This window comes from Quercus lobata, chromosome 8 (genome assembly GCF_001633185.2).
Source record: "Quercus lobata isolate SW786 chromosome 8, ValleyOak3.0 Primary Assembly, whole genome shotgun sequence".
NCBI classification, from domain to species: domain Eukaryota; kingdom Viridiplantae; phylum Streptophyta; class Magnoliopsida; order Fagales; family Fagaceae; genus Quercus; species Quercus lobata.
Genome location: NC_044911.1, coordinates 47,152,109 through 47,177,061, shown reverse-complemented (window position 1 = coordinate 47,177,061; position 24,953 = coordinate 47,152,109). Strand labels below are relative to the sequence as shown.

Genomic DNA, 24,953 nt, shown 5'->3' with positions numbered 1-24,953 from the left:
AAGCCAATTACAGAGCATTCACACATCCAAAGTTTAAATAAAAGATAATAAATAAAAAAAAAACATAATTGAAGTAGTTACAATGGAGCCAAGATTTGGCAAACATGGTAAGCTAATGCATTTTTCCTTTATCACTAATTAGATGGAGATAGCATGCAATTTGAAGTAGCTTCATATACACATAAAAGAACCATACACCAGCATTAAAACATCTACTAAGATAAAGCAAAAACAAAGTACAAATAATTCAATCACACAGAGGCATCTTTCACAACATATATCCAGTGTGCATGACATTGGACCATTTAAATACACCAGTGAAGAAACACTACAGGATCCATAGCCCTAAAACCAGAGAACACTAATGTTATCAACAGCAAAAGATAAATTAACTCCCAACACAACAATATATTTTTTTTGACAACTCCCAACACAACATGGTGTAGGAAGCTGACTACAAAGCCCTAATTGAAATCTCAAAACCATACACAGCAAAATGTATGGATGAAGAACAGAGCACACAGCAACCAAAAGATGTACTGCACATAACAGGTCAATGGCGCCTCATTAACAACATTCAGCTGCTAAACATATATCTTGATTAGGTAAAACTATTTAACTACTATAGCAACTTGTTAGCCTCATTGCATACTCAACAACACAAATTCGATGGATAACAGAAAGAAAAGTTAATTATTGTCTAAAAATATTGAAATACTAACATATCTTCAAAAACACAATCGCATAACGTTCAAAAACACACTTCACTTCTCATCACTTCGTCCTTAGAAGATGAAACTTGTAACTAACAAAAAAAAAATAACTACTACATCGATAGGGTCAAACCCTTAAAAATACAAATCCAGTTAAAACAAAACAGCTCCTAATCAAACAAGCTGAATCCCATATCATCATCACTCTCTTCCTTTGGTTCTTCCTGTAAAATCACAAAAGAAAGACGCACAACGATCAGATAACTCAAAGCCCAAAATACTTTCAACGTGGAAAACCAACTCAGCAAAAAATTACTTAATTGCTCTATTTACCTTCTTTTCCTCAGGTGGAGGAGCAGCGGCAGCTGCACCGCCGCCACCACCTGCAGCTGGTGCAGCAACAGCAACTGCAGCACCACCGCCGGCGGACCCAGCGTTCAAAATGAGATCCTCAATGTTTCTCTTCTCGGCAAGCTTGGCAAACAAGCTTGGCCAATAAGATTCAACGTTCACGTTTGCTGCCTTCACCAATGTGGCAATCTTCTCCGACTATTACAAACGATTTAAGGAAAAGAAAACACACACACACACAAACAAACACGCACATCTTCCAGAAACATCCACACTAATAACTATGCTCTGTTTTGGTTTTTCACAGATATCATTAAACAAAGAAAAAGGGTATAAATTTTTTATCATAAGAACACAAGATTATAAATCTAATTGGGTTTAGCAAATATTGAAAACAAAAAATTTATTTTGATTTCCACCATTTTCTCTACAAATAAAACATAGATCCCCTTATCAAATTCGAAGAGAAAAGGATACAGTGATGGGAATACCATCGTCATGGAGGATCAAACAAGCGAGAGTGCAAGCTTGCTCTGAAGCCATGGCTTTTTCTCTGAAATGAATGAGTTGAAATGAAGGTAAAGATGAGGAGAAATAAACTCAACCAAAAAGAGGACTAATCAAACAACATCACAAATGAATAAACATGAGCGAATTACAGTTTTTTTTTTTTTCTACTGAATATAACTGAAAAGAAGAGGAGATGATGATTGACCTGAAATGAGGGATCTGGAGATAGCTGTGTGGAATGCCTAGCGGCTGCTGCCAAGAGATGTGCAAAGTTAGCTAGGGTTTGAGGAATGTGCAAATGGGAGGGAGATAGGGCTTTTATTGAGGTGAAGAGAGAATTAATGGGCTCGACTCACTCGTTATATGGCCCACTTTAGATTAGGCCGTCTATGTAAATGGACTAGGCCCATAACTTAGTTTTATAAAATGCAAATTGGTATTTAGTTTAATCTTTTAATTTTTTTTTAATATTTTATAAATTATTTGATGTTATTGATTGGTAAAAAAAGTTGTGTAAGTTATGAGCCCATATTAGAACTAATAGTAGCTTGTCACTTAAATGAGTATTTGCACTATAAAAACTTTTACCTATTTTAGTATATGAATTTTTTTTTTTTTACACAATCATTTTTCAAAAGTACTCGTCGTCAAATTATTTATTTTAAAAACTATTTCAATAACATATTCATTCTTCATGCATATAACCACTTTCTTAAGACAACCCACATCACTCACACACACCAACAGAAAAAGTAAATTGAAAAATTAATAAAATATGTTTTTACACATTAATATTAGTTGTGTAACTTTATACGAATACTAGTACTATAGTTATGAACAAGATGTGCATAATTTTAGATAAACTAATATGGGTAATTTTTTTGGTTGGTCTGCCAAAATATTGCATTTATACTATTTGATATTGATTGACACAAGTGCTCTAAGAATTGTTATGAAAATATTATGGACGAACTATTAACTAAAAGTAATAGAAATTTACTTAAATTATAACTAAAACTTATCTAAACAAAAACAAATAATTCCATGTAATAGAAATTTACATTAAGTTGTGACTAAACTTATCAAACAAAAAAAAAAAAACCATGCCACGTATAAGTATAAGACCTTTGGTATAATATCAATCTTTTTTTTTTTTTAAAGATTTATAATGTCAATCAATTAGTTATTACTTATTATCACCAATATATTTACAGTAATATTAATATTTTATTAGATCATGTCAAATCATAAAATATTATATTATATACCATATAAAGTTAAATCTTGTACATTATGGTTGTATAAAGTAGTTCTCTCCTTACATCAAAAAAAATAAAAAATAAAAAAGTAGTTCTCTCCTTGAAGCCAAAAAAAAAAAAAAAATTGTTCTCTCCTTTTTATTATTATTATATATATATATATATATTTTTTTTTTTTTTTGGTAAAAGGGAACTTGTATTAAAAAACACAAAAGCTACAAAGCCATATTTGGCATAGTTCTAGCACAGCGCCTTACATAATACATTCCAGCAGCATCAGAATTAACAAAAGAGAAAATTTCAGGCGTTGGGGGATTGTTAAACACTACAAAATTATCCTGTTGTAAGCACCCCATTCTCGCCATGGCATTTGCGCAGCTATTTACTTTCCGATAGGTATGGTTCACTTTGATTTGCTAAAATCTGGTGAGGAGGAACCTGCAGTCAAGTAACAGGGGTGTATAAGTTCTGTTAGGCAACAAGTTAGAAAGCAATAGGTCTGTTACTATCTTGGCATCACACTCAACTTCAAGGAAAGGAATGCCCATTTAGGCAGCCAAGAGAAGGCCATCTCTTAACACCCAAAACTCAGCAATCACATTGGTGGTACTGCCTATTTCCTTACTAAATCCTTTCAGCCATTCACCCCTATGATCACGGATTAATCCTCCACCACCTGCTTTTCCCGGATTCCCTAACGATGCTCCATCTGTGTTTAATTTACACCAACCCGCTTCTGGTTTAGTCCATTGAACTTGAACTGAACTCCATCTTTTGGCATAAGTAGACTTCCTAATGCAGTAAAAATAATCAATAGCTTGCTTGATGCACGTAGAGTGCAACCTAGGATTTAGGACAGAATTTTCAAAGACTACCCTGTTTCTATGTTTCCAAAGATTCCACACAGTGAAGGCAAATAGGATTTTCCATGGCACACCATTGGAAAGAATATCATGACTGCTTAGGCAGTTAGCTTTTAACCACTGAAGCATCTCCAAATTATAGGATGCTTCCATCATGGTTGGGATTCCAACTTTCTTCCAAATATGCATTGCATATGGGCATTCCCTGAAAAGGTGAATGGCAAACTCACTGGCATTTCTGCAGAGAAGGCATGTGGAATCATATTGAATACCTCTATTGGCTAGCATCTCCCTCATTGGGATACTCCTATGGTGACACAACCAAAGGAAAGATTGAATTATAGGCAATGTATCTATTTTCCAAACCCAACCTCCAGTGAAAGAATTGGCTTTACCATCATCTTTACTAGCTAGCCTATAGGCCGATGCAGTGCTAAACTCCCCATCCTTGGTTAGCCTCCAAATCAACATGTCCTCCTTCCTCCCAAACAATTGGATGGGAATGGCTTTAATTTTGTCCTCAATGTCAAAGGGGAGGTTAAAAGATAAGGCTTCCTAGTTCCAGTTATTATCTTGGAGTAAATCAACCACAGCCAAATTGCACTCCATGTCATTAATTGGGCCTTCAATTAGTTTTCTAGGTGCATAGCCTCTCACCCACTTGTCTGTCCAAAACTTAATGTTCACACCATTGCCAACATTCCAACCTATACCATTATAAAACACAGGGAATCCCATTTTAATGGCTTTCCAATTTATGGAGCAAGGCAGCTTCTCAGGGTCTTTGGAGTTCACTCTAGACTGTGAACAGTACTTCCTCAAAATTAGTTTGGTCCAAAGAGCATCTTTTTCTTGATACATCCGCCAATTGAGTTTGGCAAGAAGAGCAATATTTTTTTCTTTTGCAGATTGAATATCCAATCCTCCTTGTTCCTTAGGTTTGATGATTTTATTCCAACCTACAAGGTGCATCTTCTTCTTTCCATCAGTAGAGTAACCCCATAAAAAAATCTCTGTTGATTTTGTCCAATTTCTCACAGAGATGGGAAGGTAGGGCCACTCCTTGCATCACATGGTTAGACATGGCTGACATGACTGATTTGACCAATACAATTCTACCCGCAAAGGAGAGGAGTTTGGATTTCCACCCAGCAAGTCTATTAATCACCCTCTCAACTATAAAGTTGTATTGGTTCCTTTTTGCGTTTTTGTGCTTTAGAGGGAATCCTAGGCATTTTCCTAGGTTGTTAGTGGCCTGAATGTTTAGATTACCACATATTCTTCCTTTCAAGTCAACATCCACATTTTGAGAGAAGTAGACCCGAGATTTGCATGTATTAATCTTTTGTCCTGATTCAGTACAAAACAACTCCAACACTTCCTTGATGGTTTCACTATTCTCCTCAGTAGCAGTAGCAAAGAGCATTAGATCATCAGCAAAAAATAGGTGTGATATGCCAATATTGTCTCTAGAGGCTTTTATAGGATTCCAGTTGCCTTCTATACACTCCTTGTCAATGAGGCTGCCTAAATACTCCATATAAAGTATAAAGATATATAGGGAGAGAAGGTCACCTTGACGAATTCCTCTTGTGGGGTTAAAGGATTCTAGAGTACCCCCATTAAACAATATGGATATGCTAGTGGACAAAATGCAGCTCATTATGACCTTGATCAGCTGGTCAGGAAAATGAAAACCTTGTGGATAAAGCTCCATTCAAGTTTGTCATATGCTTTTTCCAGGTCCACTTTGATTACCATGTACCCCACTTTTCCCTTTTTCTTGTCTATGGAATGTATTAACTCTTGGGCTGTGAGGACATTATCCAATCCTCTTCTTCCTAGCACAAAAGCTGCTTAAACAAGAGATATGAGATTACTAAGAAGAGGACGAATCCGGGCAACAATAATCTTGGTGACCACTTTATATATCGTGTTGCATAAACTAATTGGCCTACAGCTGTTGATAGTCTCCGGATTTTGGTATTTGGGAACAAGGGTTATCAAAGTTCTGTTAAGATATTCTGGCATTACTCCTGAACTAAATATACTACCCACTTCCTTGCAAATTGACTCATTAACTTCATGCCAAAAGATTTGGAAGAATCCAGCATGCAGTCCATCTGCCCCTGGAGCTTTGAAAGCTTTAAGCGACCACAACTCGGCCTTAATTTAATCATAAGTGACATCTTTAATGAGATTATCCTTTTCTTCCTCCGATAGGAAGATACACGAGAATTGTGCCACATCTGAGGTTCTCGGGGATTGTGTGAGGCCAATTGTGAATATGTTAAGAAAGTTATTCTGGATAAGATTTTTAATCTGCTCTTCATCAGAAATCCACTCCCCAAGGGTGTTTTTAATACATCTGATCTTGTTTCTATTTCTTCTTACCAGTGTAGAGACATGGAAGAAGGAGGTATTTCGATCTCCAAAGGCAGCCCAATTTAGTCTAGATTTAAGTGCCCAATATTCCTCTTCTTGCAGCCTAACAAGTAAGTATTCCTCAATGAGCTGCTTCTCCAATTGGATGAGGAAATTATTGGGTTGATCTGCTAATGCTTTTTGGACTCCATTTAACCGAGCCAGAACTTTCCTTTTCCTAGCAAATAGATTCCCAAAAACCTCCCTATTCCACCGATTAGCTATGTTGGTAAACGTTGGGATGGCCGAGCTGAGGGGTATATCCTGGCCCCAGGCATTTTGAACCAAGCTGGGGAATTCAGGGTGAAGCAGCCACATTTTTTGGAAACGAAATGGTTTATTTCTATTAAGTGGAGGGGGGTTGGTCAGTTCAATTAGAATAGGGCAGTGATTAGAGAACACTCTTGGGAGGTGAGTCACCAACGCTTCAGGGTATAGAATGCGCCAAGATGGGTTCGCAAAGCATCTATCAAGTCTCTCCAAGATAAGGTCAGACACTTTTTTTAGGTTAGACCAAGTAAATTTAGGTCCAGAGAAACCCAATTCCAAAAGGTTGCAAGAGTCAATGCAGTCTTTAAACTCAATAGCCCTATTGAGGTTAAGCCTCCTACCCCCAAATTTGTCTTCCCCACTCAGAATTTCATTGAAGTCCCCTAAAACTAACAGGGGGAGAGAGTGCAGTTCGGCCACTTTAGATAGATTAGACCACAAAATTCTCCTTTCAACTAAACGTGGACTAGCATAAATAGAAGAAATTAACCAAGTAGTGTTTGAATTACATACCTTCACCGAGGCATGAATCTCTTGCTCCACTGCTGACAGGACAAAGACCTCGGCTTCATCCTTATTCTAGAGCAGCCACAAACCACCAGCATAGCCTATGGTGTCTGTAGCATAGAATCCATCAAAGGGCAGACCCTCTGCAATCTTGCTAGCCCTTTCTCCACTGACTTTCGTTTCTGTAATTACCATGATAGCTGGATGGTGGTTCACTACCATTTCAAAGATTCTCCTCTTGAAATCAGCATTTAGGGCACCCCTGCAGTTCCACATTAGGATATTCATATTGACTAATGCACCATTGGCACTTCAATCGGGCTAGGCAATAATGCTGCCTCCTCCATCATACTCCATCCCAGTCTCCTTAATATGTCCTTGGAAGTCGCCCAATTTGGTCTCCATACCATCATGTACTTCAGAATTCTAGTGATGTCCTCCCTGCAGCAAATCAATAGATCGCATTTCCAGATTGGGGCCAAGATCTGAAACAGCTTCAGCGTTGGAAAGTTCCCCATGTGTGCCGTTGCTATCCCCCTGAAATCTATGACCTTCCTGTCCTGAAGTAGCCACCTCGATTTGTCCAAGTGAGGCACTACCAATGGCCTCTTTTGCTTGTTCAAGAGCTCGGCTTCCTTCTCCGTTATCAGGTGGGTGTCTGTGAGGAACCTTCACCATGGGTTGGGAGTCAAGGCCCATGCTGGATGATCCAAAGGTAAACTTCCTGACTTGATGCTTGCTGGCATTATAGGGAAGGGGTTCTGCCATGCTGCTTTGAGATCCGGATCGAACCAGCCCATCGTGTCTATGAATGATGCTCTGATTTGGGCAATCATCTCGTCGGGTATTGGAATGGCCTTGTTCTTGAACCAAATAGCCCAACCAGAGCTGGCCAGGTTGTGTGGTGTTGGACGAAGAGGGTTCATTTTCTTTTTTGGTGAGCTTTTCTGGCGTTTTTAGTGAGGAAATGGTTTTGTTCCCTGCTGTGTGGCTGAACTTTTTGAACGCATTTGTGTTTTTTGTTCCCATGGTTTTTTTCCCTCTATGGCCTTTGGATTGACGGCTCTCTGACAATGCCATCTTATCCTTCTCACTGCTCAATGTAGGCACCCAAATCTCCATATCATTTCCTCGCTCCATTCCTACCGTTGGATGAACTGTGATCTCTCTGGCCACAGTGGTATGAGTGGATTTTTCTGAGTCCATAGATATTGATTAGACGTTTTCAGGAGAAGTGGATTGTACCACATCTCCTCCTGATAGTACTAAATTACCCTTAGTAACTCTCTCCCCTTAATGTGTTGGTTGGTTTAGCCAACGGTCCCAGCCATTCCTAACTGAATTTTTTTGTCTAGTTACAATCATCCACGAGGCATAGTTAGACTCTGACATGTCTTCAGCTTTCCTTTCATTGGATGGTGCAGGAGTACTATCCACCCTGACTGTTTCGGCCACCTTAGGAAGGATTTGGTAGCTACAACTCTCTTTCTTATGTCCAATTCTTCCATAGCAGAAGCACAATGAACTAATTCCCTCGTACAGGACCTTCTGTTTCAACCTTCCAATTTTTATAGTGTTGATTAAGGGCTTATCCAAATCCACTTGGATGCACAATCTGGCATAACTACCTTTAGTGCCAGTAGCCGTGAATGAATCAATCCTCAGTACTGGCCCAAGTGCGCTTCCAATCTCCTTCAGTACCATAGCATCATAAAATTCAATAGGTAGCTCTAGGAGTCTTACCCATACTGCTACTGATGTGAACTTTGCCTCTGAGGCCTTAATGTATGGCTCCCAAGGCTTGATAGCTAGAAAATGCTCCCCCACAAACCATGGTCCTCCACGCAGTACCTTATCATAATCTTCATTGTCATAAAATTTGATCAAGAAGAAATCTTTACCTAAGGCAACACAGTCCATCTTTCCCTTAGGATTCCACATGGCATTGATCTTGAAAGTGAGGTAGTTGAAGCCCATAGACCTTCCAAACACTTTCACTATCAAAGCCTTGGACCAAGGGGCTCTAATACGTGATTTTGTTTCTCTGGACAGCGAAACCTCCACCATTCTTTCAGATAACTGCTCTTCTTCATCATTTGACACCTCAGGTGTCTTCTCCACATTAATGCGGCCAGGAAGGTAGTTATAGTGCATTCAATGTGGTGGTGGTGGCAGTTTTTACTGAGATATTTTGTATTTCCACCATTTTCATGTATTTAGGGGATAGACTTCAGTGGCTTGGACGTATCTTTGTTCCGGTTTTTCAGTGTCCAAGGAGGAATTCCTCCTCGGACCTTTTTTCTTTGTCTCCCATGATAAGGCTTAAAACGTGGATCGCTGAGCCACGTTGCCTCCTCGAACGGGCCCAAGGCCCAACTCATTATTTTGGGCCGTAGCCCCCACAATTATAATTGTTAAAAGTTTTTTACAGAATACTAAAATTAAAATCCTCATACCAGGTGTTTTTTTTTAATAGAAAATTGATTATTTATTTTTTAATTTTTAGTAATCTACATCAAATATTATTTTTTTGTTTTAATAATAAAATTTGAGTTAATTATGTGCTCATGTTCATCTCACTTAAACTATGTAACTAATGTAAATTCATGTTTTACAACAAAATTTCATTACGTGACTCACCGTAAGTATATAATATTTTTAACATAGTTTATTTTAAATGAAACTTTATTAGCAAACAGTTAATAAAACTAACATACTATTCTGATTAACACTTAGTTATTGAAAGTTTCAAGAAAATTAAAAGTTTTTTATTATTTATTTAAAATTATTTTATGATCAATTGTAATATATATATATATATATATAGAGAGAGAGAGAGAGATAAAAAAACTTGATCTTTTACAATGTGCATTCACCAATTAACTTAAAGTGATATTTTTTTTTTTAATATCTATTTTATCAATAAATTTTAATAATTTTTTTTTCTTATGATAAAAGATTAGTCTAACATAATTGTGGGGCCCAGCAATTCGTGGACCAGGCCCATTTGCCCTTAGAAAGTCCGAGGGCCCAATCCGAGGAGAACTGTGGCCCAAGCTCCATGACGCCGAGTACGGACCAATTTTTGGGAGGCAGCCGAGGACAGTCTAGTCCTCGGCAGGCCCATAATCCGCCCAGAATAAAGGGATAAATTCGTAAGGAAATCCAAAATACCTTGGGGCGATTACCCTAAATACCCTTCTGGATAAGGCCCAATGCCTGGCAGAACCGTACTCTACAGCTTTATCAAGTCATCCCCAACAATTCCGGGATTAGACTGATGGGACCAATGTCAGTATTTGTAAAGACTGACCCTACACGTGGACGAAGGACATCGAACGCACACTAGTATAAAAGGAGAAGTAAGTGAATCTAGCAAAGGGGAGGAAAAAAGGAGACTTCATGAGGAAGATCGCTGGAACGATCCATGCACAGAACAGAGAAAGTCCTCCGTTGGACAGCCGGAAAGGACCACAAGGGTCCTCGGATCAAGTCCGAGGATCCCATTCTCAGAGGTGGCAGTATGGCGGGGCTTTAAACGTTTAGGCCCAGTCCATTTTCCACAGGGATCTTTCTGAAATCCAGACCGGACCATCCCCCCGTGACCAAGCCCAAGCTTTTCAAGCCCACTCTCTACAAATCGTATTGTGAGGGATCTCTCCCGCGTGAACCCGAAAATGTCACTGGGCCGCGCAGGAACCGTGTCCTTACAATTGGCGCCGTCTGTGGGAAGCATGCGCGCTTGGCGCAGGTGGCGGTGGAGTCAACTCTCTACTAAGCAAAAATCCACGGAGCTTCCTCCGTCTCCTTTGACGTGCAGCTGTTGTTCCGACATAAACTTCTACTAGGGGCTACTCCTTGCAGCGCCCATGGCGTGGGCAGCCCTAGGGGCTCTTGGCCTCAAGCCGGCTCTCCCCGCCCTGATCTAGGGGCTTACATCCGAAAAACAAACCAAAAGTTTTGGACAGAACCAAGGCCTTGCATGGTCCACGGACTCAAGCCTGTGGGGAAACCAAACACAAAAAAAAATAAATCTCGTAAGTTTTGGACAGAACCAAGGTCTTGCATGGTCCTCGGACTCAAACCTATGGGGAAACCAAGTACAAGAGATAAACATCACAAGTTTTGGACAGAACCAAGGCCTTGCATGGTCCACGGACTCAAGCCTGTGGGGAAACCAAACACAAAAAAAATAAATCTCGTAAGTTTTGGACAGAACCAAGGTCTTGCATGGTCCTCGGACTCAAACCTATGGGGAAACCAAGTACAAGAGATGAAAATCAAAAGTTTTGGACAGAACCAAGGCCTTGCATGGTCCACGGACTCAAGCCTGTGGGGAAACCAAACACAAAAAAAATAAATCTCGTAAGTTTTGGACAGAACCAAGGTCTTGCATGGTCCTCGGACTCAAACCTATGGGGAAACCAAGTACAAGAGATGAAAATCAAAAGTTTTGGACAGAACCAAGGCCTTGCATGGTCCACGGACTCAAGCCTGTGGGGAAACCAAACACAAAAAAAAAATAAATCTCGTAAGTTTTGGACAGAACCAAGGTCTTGCATGGTCCTCGGACTCAAACCTATGGGGAAACCAAGTACAAGAGATAAACATCACAAGTTTCGGACGGAACCAAGGTCTTGTATGGTCCTCGGACTCAAACCTATGATAAAACCAACTACTCGTAAGGAAAAACTACATTACGTAGAATTTGGATTCATCTGAGGAAAGCTCCCCACTCGCCATTGGGTCAGTTCCCAAACTGCGGGGATTCGCAAGTCTGCTCTTAGATCTGCAGCACCAGGGGAATCGATGCGACGTAGGGCAATACGTCACCTGAGAAACAATTTGAGTTCTTTACCCTCCGTCAACTCCTTGGACGGTACTCTCATACTTATCACAGAATATTCAATTGTTATTTTTGCTAGTTTCCTGAGTTAAACCTGCTATGAGTTATCGCCGTAAGGTTTGGTAGTGTTGGTACATTAGAACTGATTGGATTATGTTTCAAAACTTCCTGCTCTAAGTATCATTGAAGAAACAGACACAGGGAGCACACCCTTCCACAAAATAATGTTGCAAAAAGAGTAGTATTCAAAATAAGTAGGCAAAATTTCCTTTCTTATTAAAACGAAGAAACAGTACAGCATACAACAAAAAGCTGAAATCAACTTGTGATAAAACTTGCTACATGATAGAAAGGAAAGTTACAAGGAAGCAAGAGAAGGCCGAGGAGGTAGCACAGACGAGACGTGGGCTACTGCTTCGAGGCCTTGTCCCTTCCCCCATGCTTTCGCATGCCCATAGCTCCGGCAGCAAAGGAGCCCAACTTGAGCCTCACGCCGCAGTGGGGAGGATGCAGGTAGCACAGAGGAGAGGTTGGCTACTGCCTCAAGACCTCGTTTCATCCTCAACGCTTTCACGTGCCCGAAACTCAGGCAGCAAAAGAACCTGACCTCAGGCTAACACCATCTACAAAGAAGATGCAGGGAGCCGAAAGTTGGGAAGCCCCCGCAGAAATTTGCCGGCTGCAAGGTAGACAGTGCTGATAGTGGAAATTCCTTCTTCGGACATACCAAAAATCTGGCATGACCAGAACCTGCTTCGGATTTTGACTAAAAGCGTGGGAAACACCCTCTCCCCTCTGTCATAAGGGAATATTTCTTTGAATCTATGCCTTCGTTGCCCGTATATCACTCTTCTGAGCTTGAGGAGAACGTGGCGCCCTTGCGGCGGAGAGAGTTTTTCTTCCCCGACCCTCGTCTCAAACATGACTTGCTGCGGGAGGAAGCTGAAGGAGGAGACTAAGGAGCTGGTGCCTAGGCAAAGAAACTTGCTCTCTTATTTATTTGAGGAGATAGGGTGGTGGCATTTAATTAGCGCAGCTTCCCGAGGAACGCTACAGACAAAACGTCTCCAGCTCGACTTCCAACAAACCTCTGCAACGACAAGACTAAAGGAGCCTCGTCGAGGTGCACCTCGAACATCGGGACACCCAGAAGTACCGCGTGGCCAAAGATTATGGAAATATCTCATGATCCGTGGGCCTAGTAAATCCGCGGCCCATGCCCTTGCTACATGATGGCCCACGGACTAATGCCCACACCGGGTAATAACTAATGCCGAGGACAACCTCCTGCCCGGCCGCGTACGGGATACCTAAGGAGAGGGAATAAAACAGAACCAAGACCTTGCATGATCCTCGGACTCAAGCCTATGGGGAAACCAAGTATAAAAATTATTATTAGTACAAGTCATGGACTGAACCAAGGCCTTGCATGGTCCTCGGACTCAAGCCTATGGGGAAACCAAGTATAAAAATTATTATTATTACAAGTCATGGACTGAACTAAGGCCTTGCATGGTCCTCGGACTCAAGCCTATGGGGAAACCGAGTATAAAAATTATTATTATTACGAGTTTTGTATAGAATCAAGGCCTTGTATGGTCCTCGGACCCAAACACGGCATCAAGCCTCCAGTTCTCTCCTCGGCCAGCATGGGTAATCATTACTTTTCACTGGTCGGCCTTATTGGGCCAAACACTTATATTAGAGTTATGGCAACATCTTTTTATTATCAAGTATTTTGGTCTTAGTTGTCATCGGTTTAGAGACTTTCTCATTGAGTCGAGCAGCATTTACCAATATACAAAAACATAAACGGAATATGCAAAATGAAATAATAAACACTTTTATTAATATAAGAGATTATTACAATGTACGAAAAAGGGCTCAAACAAGCCTATACAAAAGGAGAACTGCTGAAGCAACGATAACACTCGCAGTACAGAGAAGTAAACAGTCAGGCTTCTTCTAAAACTCATCTTCAAGGTCTCTTCAGCCTCTGCCTCAACATTGCTCATATCATGACAAGAACCTTCTTCGGAAAAGGATGAAGGACAAGGAAGAAGAATTGAAGGAGAAGGAAGAAGAATTGAAGGAGAAGGAAATAGTAAGGAAGAAATCAATGAAGAAGATGGAGGAGATGAAGGAGGAAGATGGAGGACATGAGTAAAGAAGGAGGAGAAGAAGAGAGAAGGGACGAAAAGAAAGAAAAGGAGCAAAAGAGGGAAAAGGGAAGGCACCAGGACGGAACTGGTGCTGGGAAGACTATAAGAGGAAAGCGGAGGAGGGCACCAAGGAGCAAAAGAGGGAGAAGCAGAAGCACTTAACCCCTGCCTCAGCCCTGACTCCTAACACGTTGGTGCCATATTAGGTATGCTCATGAGGAGCCGGGTGGTGCTGGTCTTGGTTGTTCTCGACTCAGTCGCGCCGAGAGTTCGACACGACGAGTCCCTGCTTCGGATTTTGGCTGAAAGAAAGGCGAGACAGATCTTAAGTCTGCGCCACCCTTGCCCTGATCGAGCCATTTCAAGCTTTATCAGAATATGGTGTCTAGAGGAGGGGCATGATTTCTTCATCATTTGGTGCGATCTCAGAAGAATAGAAGGGAGTTAGTACGAAAGTGATGGCCTCCTGCTTGCCTTCTTATAGGAAGAGCAGAACGGATGGCATTAAATGCATTCAACCTTCCCAAAGAATCTGAAGAAAAAAGAGGCGTCCGTTCCACTTCTCCACCTTATCAAATGAGCCGCTGGATATAAATGAGCCTCATTAAGGGGAATTCATTAAGGGCGCGTCTGGGACATCCAAGCGGAAGGAGCAGATTCCGAGCGGATTAAAAGGAATCCCTCAAAAACCGCCTGACTTCCTGAGAAACCGCTCACATAAATGCGGGATCAAGCTAAATGGGCCATATTAAGGGCCCGGGTTTGCCAAAACCCTCCTTTCCAATCCGGAATTCGGATAGAAGGGTTTTGAGGGGCTATTGTGGGGCCCAGCAATTCGTGGACCAGGCCCATTTGCCTTTAGAAAGTCCGAGGGCCCAATCCGAGGAGAACTGTGGCCCAAGCTCCATGACGCCGAGCACGGACCAATTTTTGGGAGGCAGCCGAGGACAGTCTAGTCCTCGGCAGGCCCATAATCCGCCCAGAATAAAGGGATAAATTCGTAAGGAAATCCAAAATACCTTGGGGCGATTACCTTAAATACCCTTCTGGATAAGGCCCAATGCCTGGCAGAACCGTACTCTACAGCTTTATCAAGTCATCCCCAACAATTCCGGGATTAGACTGATGGGACCAATGTCAGTATTTGTAAAGACTGACCCTACACGTGGACGAAGGACATCGAACGCACACTAGTATAAAAGAAGAAGTAAGTGAATCTAGCAAGGGGGGAGGGAGGAAAAAAAGGAGACTTCATGAGGAAGATCGCCGGAACGATCCATGCACAGAACAGAGAAAGTCCTCCGTTGGACAGCCGGAAAGGACCACAAGGGTCCTCGGATCAAGTCCGAGGATCCCATTCTCAGAGGTGGCAGTATGGCGGGGCTTTAAACGTTTAGGCCCAGTCCATTTTCCACAGGGATCTTTCTGAAATCCAGACCGGACCATCCCCCCGTGACCAAGCCCAAGCTTTTCAAGCCCACTCTCTACAAATCGTATTGTGAGGGATCTCTCCCGCGTGAACCCGAAAATGTCACTGGGCCGCGCAGGAACCGTGTCCTTACAATAATATTAACACCAAGAAACCACTACAAAAAAATCGTCCTATTACAGCGTTTTTTTTCCGAGGCTTTTAAAAACCGCCATAATAGAGGAGCCTATAGTAGTACTTTTTGAAACCGCTGGTATAGGAAATCCTATTATGGCATTTCAACACTAGCGTTGCAGTAGGAGTAAATTTTACAAAATATCAAAACAAAGTTTATTTGAGCAATCAACATATTTGACCTGATTTGATTATCACCTTTTTTTTTAATTGAAAATACATAAAACATAAAAGACATGTATATCACCTATAGTTCTAAAACGGCATTGCTTGTTATTAAAAGAAATTGATTGGAAAAATATTAGACAATTTATAGGTAAAAAAATGTTCACGAGACATTGGAGGGAATTAAACGAAAAGATGATATTATTAATTCTGAATCAAAAAAAGTTTTTTGGGAATTGGTTTTGAGGAATATGAGAGATTAAAAATTAAATAGTTGTGTTGAGTGACACTCCAAAAGATGATATACTCACTGGGGTTTCAAGAGTGTGCAGACATGGGAAGATAAACTCTTTATTAGAGCCCTAAATTGCTATTTTAGCAACCCACTCGCTCAAATTGAGCTTGAACCTTATCTGGATATGTTGCGAAAAAAAATTAGCAACCTTGAATGGTAAATTTGTGTATATACAAACCATTCACCATTCTTTTCCACAATTCATATTCATATTGTAGCAAGTTCTTGTCATTTGGTATCAGAGCCGACGATCTTGAGATGATCGAATCCATTGCAACTCATCAAGCCTTCATAGAGTTTTATTTTAAAAGTGGAGATCATTTTTGGTGGCTTATCAAGCTCTATGAATTATTTGCTTTATACAACACACCACTGCTGTCTACAACTTCAGATCTTGAGGACGAGGGAGAAGAGATGGAGATGGGTGGTGAGTCTGACTAACGAGGGAGAGAGAGAGAGGTAGAAGAGATAATGATGAGTTAGGGATTTTGGTTGTCATGTGTTTTGGATTTAATTTGATTTTTTTTAAATGACATGGTGGTACAGTACTTGTAGATGTGGCAAAAAAATAATTTTTTATTTGGGTTGTTTGTCACGTCAGTAATTTTCATCCAAAAGATAATGATAAAGACTAAATTAACATGACACTAAAAGATTAGAGATCAAATTGACATAATTAAAAGGTTAGGAACTAAATTGAGATATAGTGTAAATGATAGGGACTAACTTTGTAATTTATACTTAATTTTTAAACAGACTGCCTATAGCGGCGGTTGGAGCCGCCGCAATAGGCCTGACCCGAAAAAAAAAGGAATTTACCACGTCAGATCAGATAACGCTCTTTCAACCTCTCGCACTCTCTCGTCTCAAGCTCTCTCACTCTCCACGAAGCCGATCGTCGCCGCCGCCGAGCTCTGATCCATGCCGTCGAGCTCCGATCCACGCCGCCGAGCGAAGCTTGTGTACAACGTGATTTCTGGAGAAATTTAAACGATCTTTCTATCATTGTTTCAAGGTAAAGTCTTTTCTTTACCTTTCTATGTTAAAGTTTGGATTTTTTGAATCTGGGGTTGTGAGATTTTAGATTTGTAGTTTGGTATTGTTTTTGTTTTGTTTTTTTTTTTTTTGTGTTTTTTGGCATTATTAGAATCTGGGTTTTGGTGGGTGCTGTTTGGTTGATTAGAAAATGTGGGAAAATGAGGAAAGATTAATGTTTTCTCAATGTGATTGTTTGGTAAAAGTGGGACTTTTGATCTTGAATTGTGAGATTTGCGGGTTGTGATTTGTTACTGCTTTGCTTAATTTGAAAAACAGTTAGTGAAGTGAAGATGTTGGTATTGATCTTTCTGTTTGTTACTATTTTTTGTTGTTGGCTTTGTTACATTCTGTGTTTTGTGGAGTGCTGTTTGGTTGACGAGAAAATGTAGGTAAACTGGAATAGATTGATGTTTGTCAAATTCGTACTTTGTTAAAATTGGGACTAAGAAAACTAGAAATCTATAACAGGCTAGATTGTTTTCGTGGTTTATCTGAATAACTTAACTTTAAAAACCAATGCAATAGATTGAAAAAGGTGTTGACCTTTTTGGGTACATATAAGCCGTGGAGTTTCTCAGTCAAATCAAATGGAGGATTATGCTCCATTTTGTGTTAACTAGAGATGTTTAGAAATTGGGGGTTATTTGTTTTTCTGAATTAGGGGATGCATTTAGTTTAGTTAAGTTAGCTGATCCCAAAGTTTTGGGATGCAGGCTTTGTTGTTGTCTTTGTATTTAGTTGGTTAAGTTGTTGTCTCCCCTCATTGATTTAGAAAGTTTAGTTGCATCAAGTTCGTTGACTGTTGAGCAAATTTAGATCACACTGTATTGATTTTGAAGCAGTTATGGTTTTCAAATAAGGAATATGAAAGTAGAACAATTTATGTGCAAATTGTTGTTTCCTTTTGGTGACAGTAATTCAATTTAATAAAAATTAGGTTCCTGTTTTTTGCATCCAATATTTTTGTTTCCTCTTTCCGTGTTTGTGTTAATAGTCTCTATTTTGTTTTTAGAAAATGCTGAAGTTATTACCAATCTTATTACGAAAATCTTACAAACTAACATGTCAACAATTGTGATTGGTGCTACATTAGCAACAGAATGAAATTTCTTATGTACTTTTTCTTTTTGTGTTTGATAATAGATCAGTTTGTATAGCTTATGTAGTAAACGTTGTAGTTACCTTGACCCTAGGACCCTATAAATAAACTGTTATGGAACTTTAGCTCAATTTTATGTTTATAGAAGATTTTCTTGGTGAAATTCACATAGTTATTTGCATAATGTGGTGTCTTTGGAGGGATCAGAATGCTAGAAATTTTGAGGGACGTGTCTTTTCTTAAGATTAAATATTTCTTCTGTCTTACTTTGTTGTATTGGAGTGTTGCTTTTCAATTTTTTCCATGTTTTACTTTTATAGATGTGTTAAGAGCATTGTAGTTTAAGAATTTGATGTATCGCTCCTTGAGTACAACCCCTCTGTAGTTGGGACTGTTAATTCAATAAATTTTCATTACTATTAAAAAAAAAGTAATTTAGTTAATTATAAAACTTATTTGGGAGAAGATGAAATCATACTTAGTTGTAACCTTGCTGGCTGCATTGCAGTCTTTGGCCTCTTTAGATATATACAAATATAACCATAATGGCTGGCCAATTTGCCTCCTACTTTTGCTGGTTCCACATGTAGTTTGGGACGACCTAGAATACAAACAATGAGGATTGTGAAACAAATTGTTATAATTTATATGATGTTGTTCCACATGTCACATTAGAAATGAAACTAGCCAATGCAAATTATTGTGGTGGGCATTATTAATTAATTAATCTAGTGTGAATGTACGTACATGTTTTAAACTTATATATGCATGTTTGTTGTCTAAATAAAGATTAATTTATTTGTTGAAGAGTTGGTTTAATTAAGATGAATGGGGCCCAAGCCAAGAATGAAGAAGTGACTTTTGGAAGATGAAATGGTCATGTGACTCTTTACAACATGAACAAGTGAATAGGTAGATAAATAAATAAACGACATGTCGTTTTAACTACAGTTAAGATCTTTCGTTCATTCTTATTATCACACTCACACACTGAAAGAGTAAAGAGTAAAGAGTAAAGACAGACAGTAGTAGTGTACTTTATTACTTTTTGCGGTGAAAGCAGGACAGCCAGCTGTTCCCTTACTGCCTTAAAAAGAAAGAAAGAGAGAGATGAGCGAATTGGAAGTTCCAGGGAAGGAGGCAAACGTGTTGAAAGGTCATGAGGGAGCAGTATTAGCAGCGAGATTCAACAGCGACGGAAACTATTGTCTGAGTTGCGGCAAAGACCGTACCATACGCCTCTGGAATCCCCACCGTGGCATCCACATCAAGACCTACAAATCCCACGCCCGTGAAGTCCGTGACGTCCACGTCACCCCGTACTTTCTCACTCTCTAAACCAATTGTTAATTCAATCCCTAATTGCTATTTTTTTACGCTAATTGTTTTTTTTTTTTTTTTTTTTTTTTTTTTTAGGGATAATTCGAAGCTGTGTTCATGTGGTGGAGACCGACAAATCTTTTACTGGGATGTATCAACGGGTCGTGTTATTCGTAAATTTCGTGGCCATGATGGCGAGGTTTGTTTTCTTTTTCTTTTTTTAATTTTAACTGTTTTTCAAGTTTATCAGATAATTTTTTGATGAATTTTTAATTTTATTAAATTTAGAAATTTTTAACAACAATAAAAAAAATTGGTGTGCATGTTAAGAAGAACAAAGAAAACCTGTAATTTTGAGGTTGTAGCGGTTATGTTTGACTTTAATGTAAAATTAGCGTAGCTAAAACATGAGAATGTTAAGATGAATAAGTTGAAATAGAAGGAAGAATTGGATATAAAATGAAGAAATTTTTATTGAAGATAGAGCGGCTTCTGTTGATGTAAAGATGAGGGAGTTTGGTTAAGATATTGGTCATGTGCGAAGGAGAGCGATTAGTGACTAAGAGTGATTTGATATAAGTCAAGACTATGGTGGGAATGAAAAGAGGCAGAGGGAGATCTAAAATAACACTAATAAAAGTAGCAAGAAATGATATGTTAATTTAGGAGGTGACAAAGAGTATGATTTTGGATATTATAGAATGGTAAAGAAGAATATATGTGAATGATTAGACTCAAAACTAAGGTTCTTTGGAGAATGATCCCTCACTGTCTAATTTGGGTCGTTTGGAGGGAAAGGAATACATATACCTTTGAAGGGAATGAAAGATCAATTCATGAGTTGAAGCTTCTCTTTTTTCGGACTTTGCTTGATTGTGCAAATGTTTTGGGTGTTTTTACTTTCATTTCTTTACCTGATATGCTTGATTTATGTACTTTCTTTGTTGCCTCTAGCACATTGCCTGTGTGCTTTTTTCCTCTTTATTTTCTTACATTTTTTTCTTTGAAGTTTATTACTTATCAAATATATATATGTGTGTGTGTGCGCGCACGCGATTCCAATTAGTCTGTTGAGAATCCATAGTTGATTCCATAGTTTTGGGACTAAGGCTTTTGTTTTTGTAGAAATTTTAATCATGGGTGTGGTTTATGGAGAGGTATTCGTATGGGTTGGGAGGATTTTAGCAAAAATACCCAGTTCGTTGTTGGGATGGGGAATAGAGTGAGATTTTGGCAATATGGATGGTGTGGGGATCAACCTCTCCAACTGGCTTTCCCAGGGTTGTATGGTATTGCCACTGATAGGGAGGCTTCCGTTGAGTCTTCACTCTTCATTGACAAGATTGGGGTCACGGGAAAGGAGAAGTTGGGATGTTCATCTCATTCGGGATCTTAATGGTTGGGAGTTGGATATAGGGGAGGACTTTCTTTGTATCTTGGTATCCAATATTCCTTCAACGGATATTGGGGACCGGATGTGATGGAAGTTAAAGCCTAATGGAGAGTTTGACATCTGTTCATTTTACAATGAGTTGCTTCTATTGTCTTTCCTTGGAAAGTTATTGGGAAAGTTAAGGCCCCTGGACGTGTTTCCTTCTTCGTTTGGGTTGTAGCTTGGAATAAGATTCTTATGGGTGATAATTTGAGACTTGGGGGTTTTGATTTTGTTGACTAGTGCATTATGTGTCGTCACTGTGGGGAGACTGTGGATCACTTACTGCTTCATTGTGAGAAGGCTCATTGGTTATGGAGTTTTGTTTTTAAATCTTTTTGGATTTCGTGGGTCCTACCAAGAACAGTTCCTGATTTGCTTTTTGGTTGGTGGAATCAGTTGGAGAAGCACTCTTCTAACATTTGGAATTTAGTTTCGTTGTGCTTATTGTGGTGTCTACGGAAGGAGCGTAATAGGCAGATATTTGAGGACTTGGATAGCTCCACAAACCAATTGCTTACTTCTTTTAGTTGATCTCTATTCGACTGGTCTCGATCTTGGGGACTCACATCTAGTGATTCTCTCCCTCCGTTCCTTTGTTCTCTCCTCCTTTGTAATTAATTTTCTTCTTTGCTTTCTTTTCTTCTTTGTTTCTTTCTTTTCTTTGTAATTTTTGGTTTGCTTTGTGCTTTTCTTGCATAAAGTAGCATTTTGAATATACATCTTTCTTACTTGTTTTCTAACTTTCACTATTTTTATTGTTTTATTTTTGGGGTTCAGGTGAATGCTGTAAAGTTCAATGAGTATTCGTCTGTCGTAGTTTCAGCAGGCTATGATCAATCATTGCGTGCTTGGGACTGCAGATCTCACAGCACTGAGCCAATTCAGGTTTATATTTATTTTTCTGTCAGTAATTTTTTCATGGCTGCTCTTTATTAGTTTTTAAGTTGGCTTAATGTTCAAAAGTGCCTTGATTTGCAGATTATTGATTCATTTTCAGACAGTGTTATGTCTGTCTGTTTAACAAAAAGTGAAATTATTGGTGGAAGTGTTGATGGAACTGTTCGAACATTTGACATACGTATTGGTAGGTACGTAGCACTCTAGTGGAAATTTCATAAAACCCACATTTTGATGTTGTTGCAGAATTGTTTAATATCAGGACATTGTTTGTATGTCTTACTTTTTGTGAATAAGATGTAGCTTTTCTTTACAATTTTTTGGTATTTTCTTTTTGTGGTACATCAAACTCAGTCTATTTATATTTGAAGCTTCTTATACTGATATTTTTTTGGTTGTTGTTGTTGCCTTTTCATATAGAGAAATATCTGATGACTTGGGGCAACCGGTCAACTGTATCTCTTTGTCAAATGATGGTAACTGCATATTAGCCAGTTGCTTAGATTCTACTTTACGCCTTCTAGACAGGTAAACTCCTATGCTGTTTTTGATATTTGCAATGATATATATTTACAATAGATATCTTATCTGCTTTTCCTGCCCTTTTACTGGTTCATTCTCATGACAGAACTTCTGGTGAACTATTGCAAGAATATAAAGGCCATACTTGTAAGGTTAGCATGCAAATTCTTAGTTCTCATTTCTTACACTTGACCAAGGTGCCTTCCTAAATTTATTTAATCAAGAAATGTAGTCCTCTTTGGAAACGATGGTTATTTACCAAAGATGTTTACATAAAAGTTTTGTACATTTATTTTTATGTGCATTGATAAGCTACTGTCCATTCATTCTCACGCTTATAATGATTTAAAGATCTTCCTATGTTTCAAATATGCATCCATAATGAGCTTTTGAGGTACCCTAAATTGAATCCACAATGAGCTTTGTAATTTAACTAGTTATTGATTTTTTATTACTGATGACATCTTATCATTTCTATTGTGTGCTCTCATATCAGTCCTACAAACTGGATTGCTGCCTTACCAACACTGATGCACATGTAACTGGTGGATCTGAGGATGGCTTCATTTACTTCTGGGATCTGGTAGATGCATCTGTAGTGTCAAGTTTCCGTGCTCATTCCTCAGTGGTAAATTCATCTTTACTCCCCCATTCCATATCTTTTTCCCCATTTCCTGTGAAATGCCTTTCGCTTTATATGATGGTGCTCAACGGTCATGGTATATCCTGTACTCATACCACTAACATTTTCAAAAGGGTTTTTCCTTCCTTAGATATTGAACTCTTCTATTGAAAGTAGTTGGATAAGCTTATTGAAATGTTTTGGGACCAAAACGTGTTCTTTGCACACATCAATGTGGTTGTGATGCTTAACGTGTTGAAGTAGAGTCACAAGCTCTTGGAGTCCTAGATTACACATATCAATCTTTTTATCAAAAAAAGATTACACATATCAATCTAAAATATCTTAATAGCCCAAAGGTATACATATAATTTAAAAATTAAATTTTGTATGGTAGAGACACAAATTTTGTGACAATGTGCAGATCTTTTGTGAATATCCTCAGGTATTTTTCCCTTTCCCATTCCCCCTTCCCTAGTGGCCAAAATTTACTTATCCAAAAAATAAATAAATAAACCTCAGTTAGTTGACTATAAATTGACACGACATCTAAAATTTGTAGTAATCACCAGTTTCCAGAGTCATGAATTTTCACATTTAGCTATTTTCTTGTCTTCTAGTCATGTTAGTAATTTGCTTAAATTCCACTAAAACTTTATTACTAATATCAATCTTTTTCTTCTGCTAAACAATTAAAAGATTACTGGATTAGGCTTATGAGCATATGGGTTTCATTTTACAGGTGACAAGTGTGAGTTACCACCCAAAGGACAGCTGCATGATAACTGCCTCCGTTGATGGCACCATTCGTGTTTGGAAGACATGAGAACAAAATCAATAAACCTTTCTCAGCTTATGCCAACAATTTGGATTTAACAACTTCCACCTACAAAATTTTGTCCTAAAACCTTTTCCATATTAGAGAGATCTCTTGAAATTCCATTCTAAGCTCCCAACATGCTGCAATTCTTTGGCTACAAGTTATTGATTAATGAGAATTTTAATTCTCCTGTCTTAACTGTTAAGAACATTGCCATAATTCTTTTGGAGTTCACAACTACTAGTGTGTTTTATATTACTTACTGTATTAAATTTAAGTATATCCATTGATGTTTTAAGGGGTGACAGTTTTTTGTTTGTCCAACTCCAAAAGTACCAATTCTGAACAACTCTTGCTGAAATTGAGTTTGGACAAATTCAAATCTGGATTTAAAATTTCAAACAATCCAGTCATTATACCGTATGGGCCAAATGTAGTAATATAAAGATTGTTTGAATTTTGTTATATTGGCAAAGACATGTATTGGGAGTTTTATTTATTTATTTATTTATAAGTATGTATTGGGAGTTTTGATTATTCAAATGCGTTTGATATGTTATTTACGTTAATATGTCATACTTAAATGACTTGTTGGATGATAGAAAGTTCGTAATTAAAAAAAAATGTATAGGAAAGTAGCCTAAGTTGAGGGTTAGATTTTGTTAAACCAAGTTACAAGTTGTCCAAAATAAATCAATGTCAATTTTGGTTTTGGTTATTTGATGTTGTTGCCATCCTTCTCATTCAGTATACAAATTACAACAAATAATGTCAAGCATCAACAGCCATGAAAAAGTGTTAAAAAAACAAAAATAAATATAACATTATGTCTTAACTTATTTTCTAGGTTAAGGAGCATCAATTTTGTTGATATTATTCCATTTTGTAGTCAGTAAAGTGCTTGTTTGGCTAATGCTTATAAGCTCAATTTTTTTAGCTTTTAATTTTTATGTACAACTTTTTAAAACTTCACTTTTTCTTATATTTTTCTCACTTTTTTAGAGCACAAGTATATTTTAACACACTTTTTACAGACTAAAAAACTACTAAATAAGTTGTTTCCAAACACATACTACAAATAGGATCTAGGATCTGTGGTAGCAATTGATACATAAGTTTTGCCTTCTTTTTTGGCTAAGTGGTACTCTTGCTAGTTGTGTTGTGTGTTTGCACATTGCCTCTTTTTATTTAAGGCAACATTACCACTAAAAATAAATCTATCTAATATCAAA

General features: G+C 38.5%; 3 protein-coding genes across 5 annotated transcripts; 1 reads left to right on the top strand and 2 right to left on the bottom strand.

Moving 5' to 3' along the window:
* Window positions 1–670: 670 nt before the first annotated feature.
* LOC115957705 (60S acidic ribosomal protein P1) lies at window positions 671–1,889 on the bottom strand. Its single transcript, XM_031076018.1, has 4 exons — window positions 1,780–1,889; window positions 1,542–1,617; window positions 1,047–1,262; window positions 671–937 (listed from the first exon to the last, which is right to left on the bottom strand). The coding sequence occupies exons 2-4, from the start codon at window positions 1,605–1,607 to the stop codon at window positions 884–886; spliced, it is 336 nt and encodes a 111-aa protein (XP_030931878.1). The 5' UTR covers window positions 1,608–1,617; window positions 1,780–1,889; the 3' UTR covers window positions 671–883.
* A 6,301-nt stretch (window positions 1,890–8,190) lies between these two features.
* Window positions 8,191–9,051, bottom strand: LOC115956978. The gene has a single exon (XM_031075234.1). The coding sequence runs from the start codon at window positions 9,049–9,051 to the stop codon at window positions 8,191–8,193; it is 861 nt and encodes a 286-aa protein (XP_030931094.1).
* Window positions 9,052–16,765: 7,714 nt separating this feature from the next.
* On the top strand, window positions 16,766–24,184 carry LOC115957704 (WD repeat domain-containing protein 83-like). Of its 3 annotated transcripts, XM_031076016.1 has the most exons (10): window positions 16,766–16,983; window positions 18,914–19,017; window positions 19,169–19,424; window positions 19,522–19,624; window positions 21,638–21,745; window positions 21,824–21,948; window positions 22,178–22,285; window positions 22,386–22,431; window positions 22,776–22,907; window positions 23,644–24,184. In XM_031076016.1, the coding sequence occupies exons 3-10, from the start codon at window positions 19,216–19,218 to the stop codon at window positions 23,725–23,727; spliced, it is 915 nt and encodes a 304-aa protein (XP_030931876.1). In that variant the 5' UTR covers window positions 16,766–16,983; window positions 18,914–19,017; window positions 19,169–19,215; the 3' UTR covers window positions 23,728–24,184. The 3 variants fall into 3 exon arrangements, with proteins under 3 accessions (XP_030931876.1, XP_030931875.1, XP_030931877.1); XM_031076015.1 differs by lacking the exon at window positions 18,914–19,017; XM_031076017.1 differs by lacking the exon at window positions 18,914–19,017 and having other exon boundaries at window positions 16,768–16,983; window positions 21,839–21,948.
* The last annotated feature ends 769 nt before the right edge of the window (window positions 24,185–24,953 follow it).

Coding starts and splice junctions, on each gene's coding strand:
- LOC115957704 (XM_031076015.1), top strand. CDS start 19,216: ATGAGCGAATTGGAAGTTCCAGGGAAGGAGGCAAACGTGTTGAAAGGT. Junction 22,432..22,775: donor ATAAAGGCCATACTTGTAAG/GTTAGCATGCAA, acceptor CTCTCATATCAG/TCCTACAAACTGGATTGCTG. Junction 22,908..23,643: donor TCCGTGCTCATTCCTCAGTG/GTAAATTCATCT, acceptor TTCATTTTACAG/GTGACAAGTGTGAGTTACCA.
- LOC115957705 (XM_031076018.1), bottom strand. CDS start 1,607: ATGGCTTCAGAGCAAGCTTGCACTCTCGCTTGTTTGATCCTCCATGAC. Junction 1,263..1,541: donor ACGATGGTATTCCCATCACT/GTATCCTTTTCT, acceptor CGTTTGTAATAG/TCGGAGAAGATTGCCACATT. Junction 938..1,046: donor CTCCACCTGAGGAAAAGAAG/GTAAATAGAGCA, acceptor GTGATTTTACAG/GAAGAACCAAAGGAAGAGAG.
- LOC115956978 (XM_031075234.1), bottom strand. CDS start 9,051: ATGCACTATAACTACCTTCCTGGCCGCATTAATGTGGAGAAGACACCT.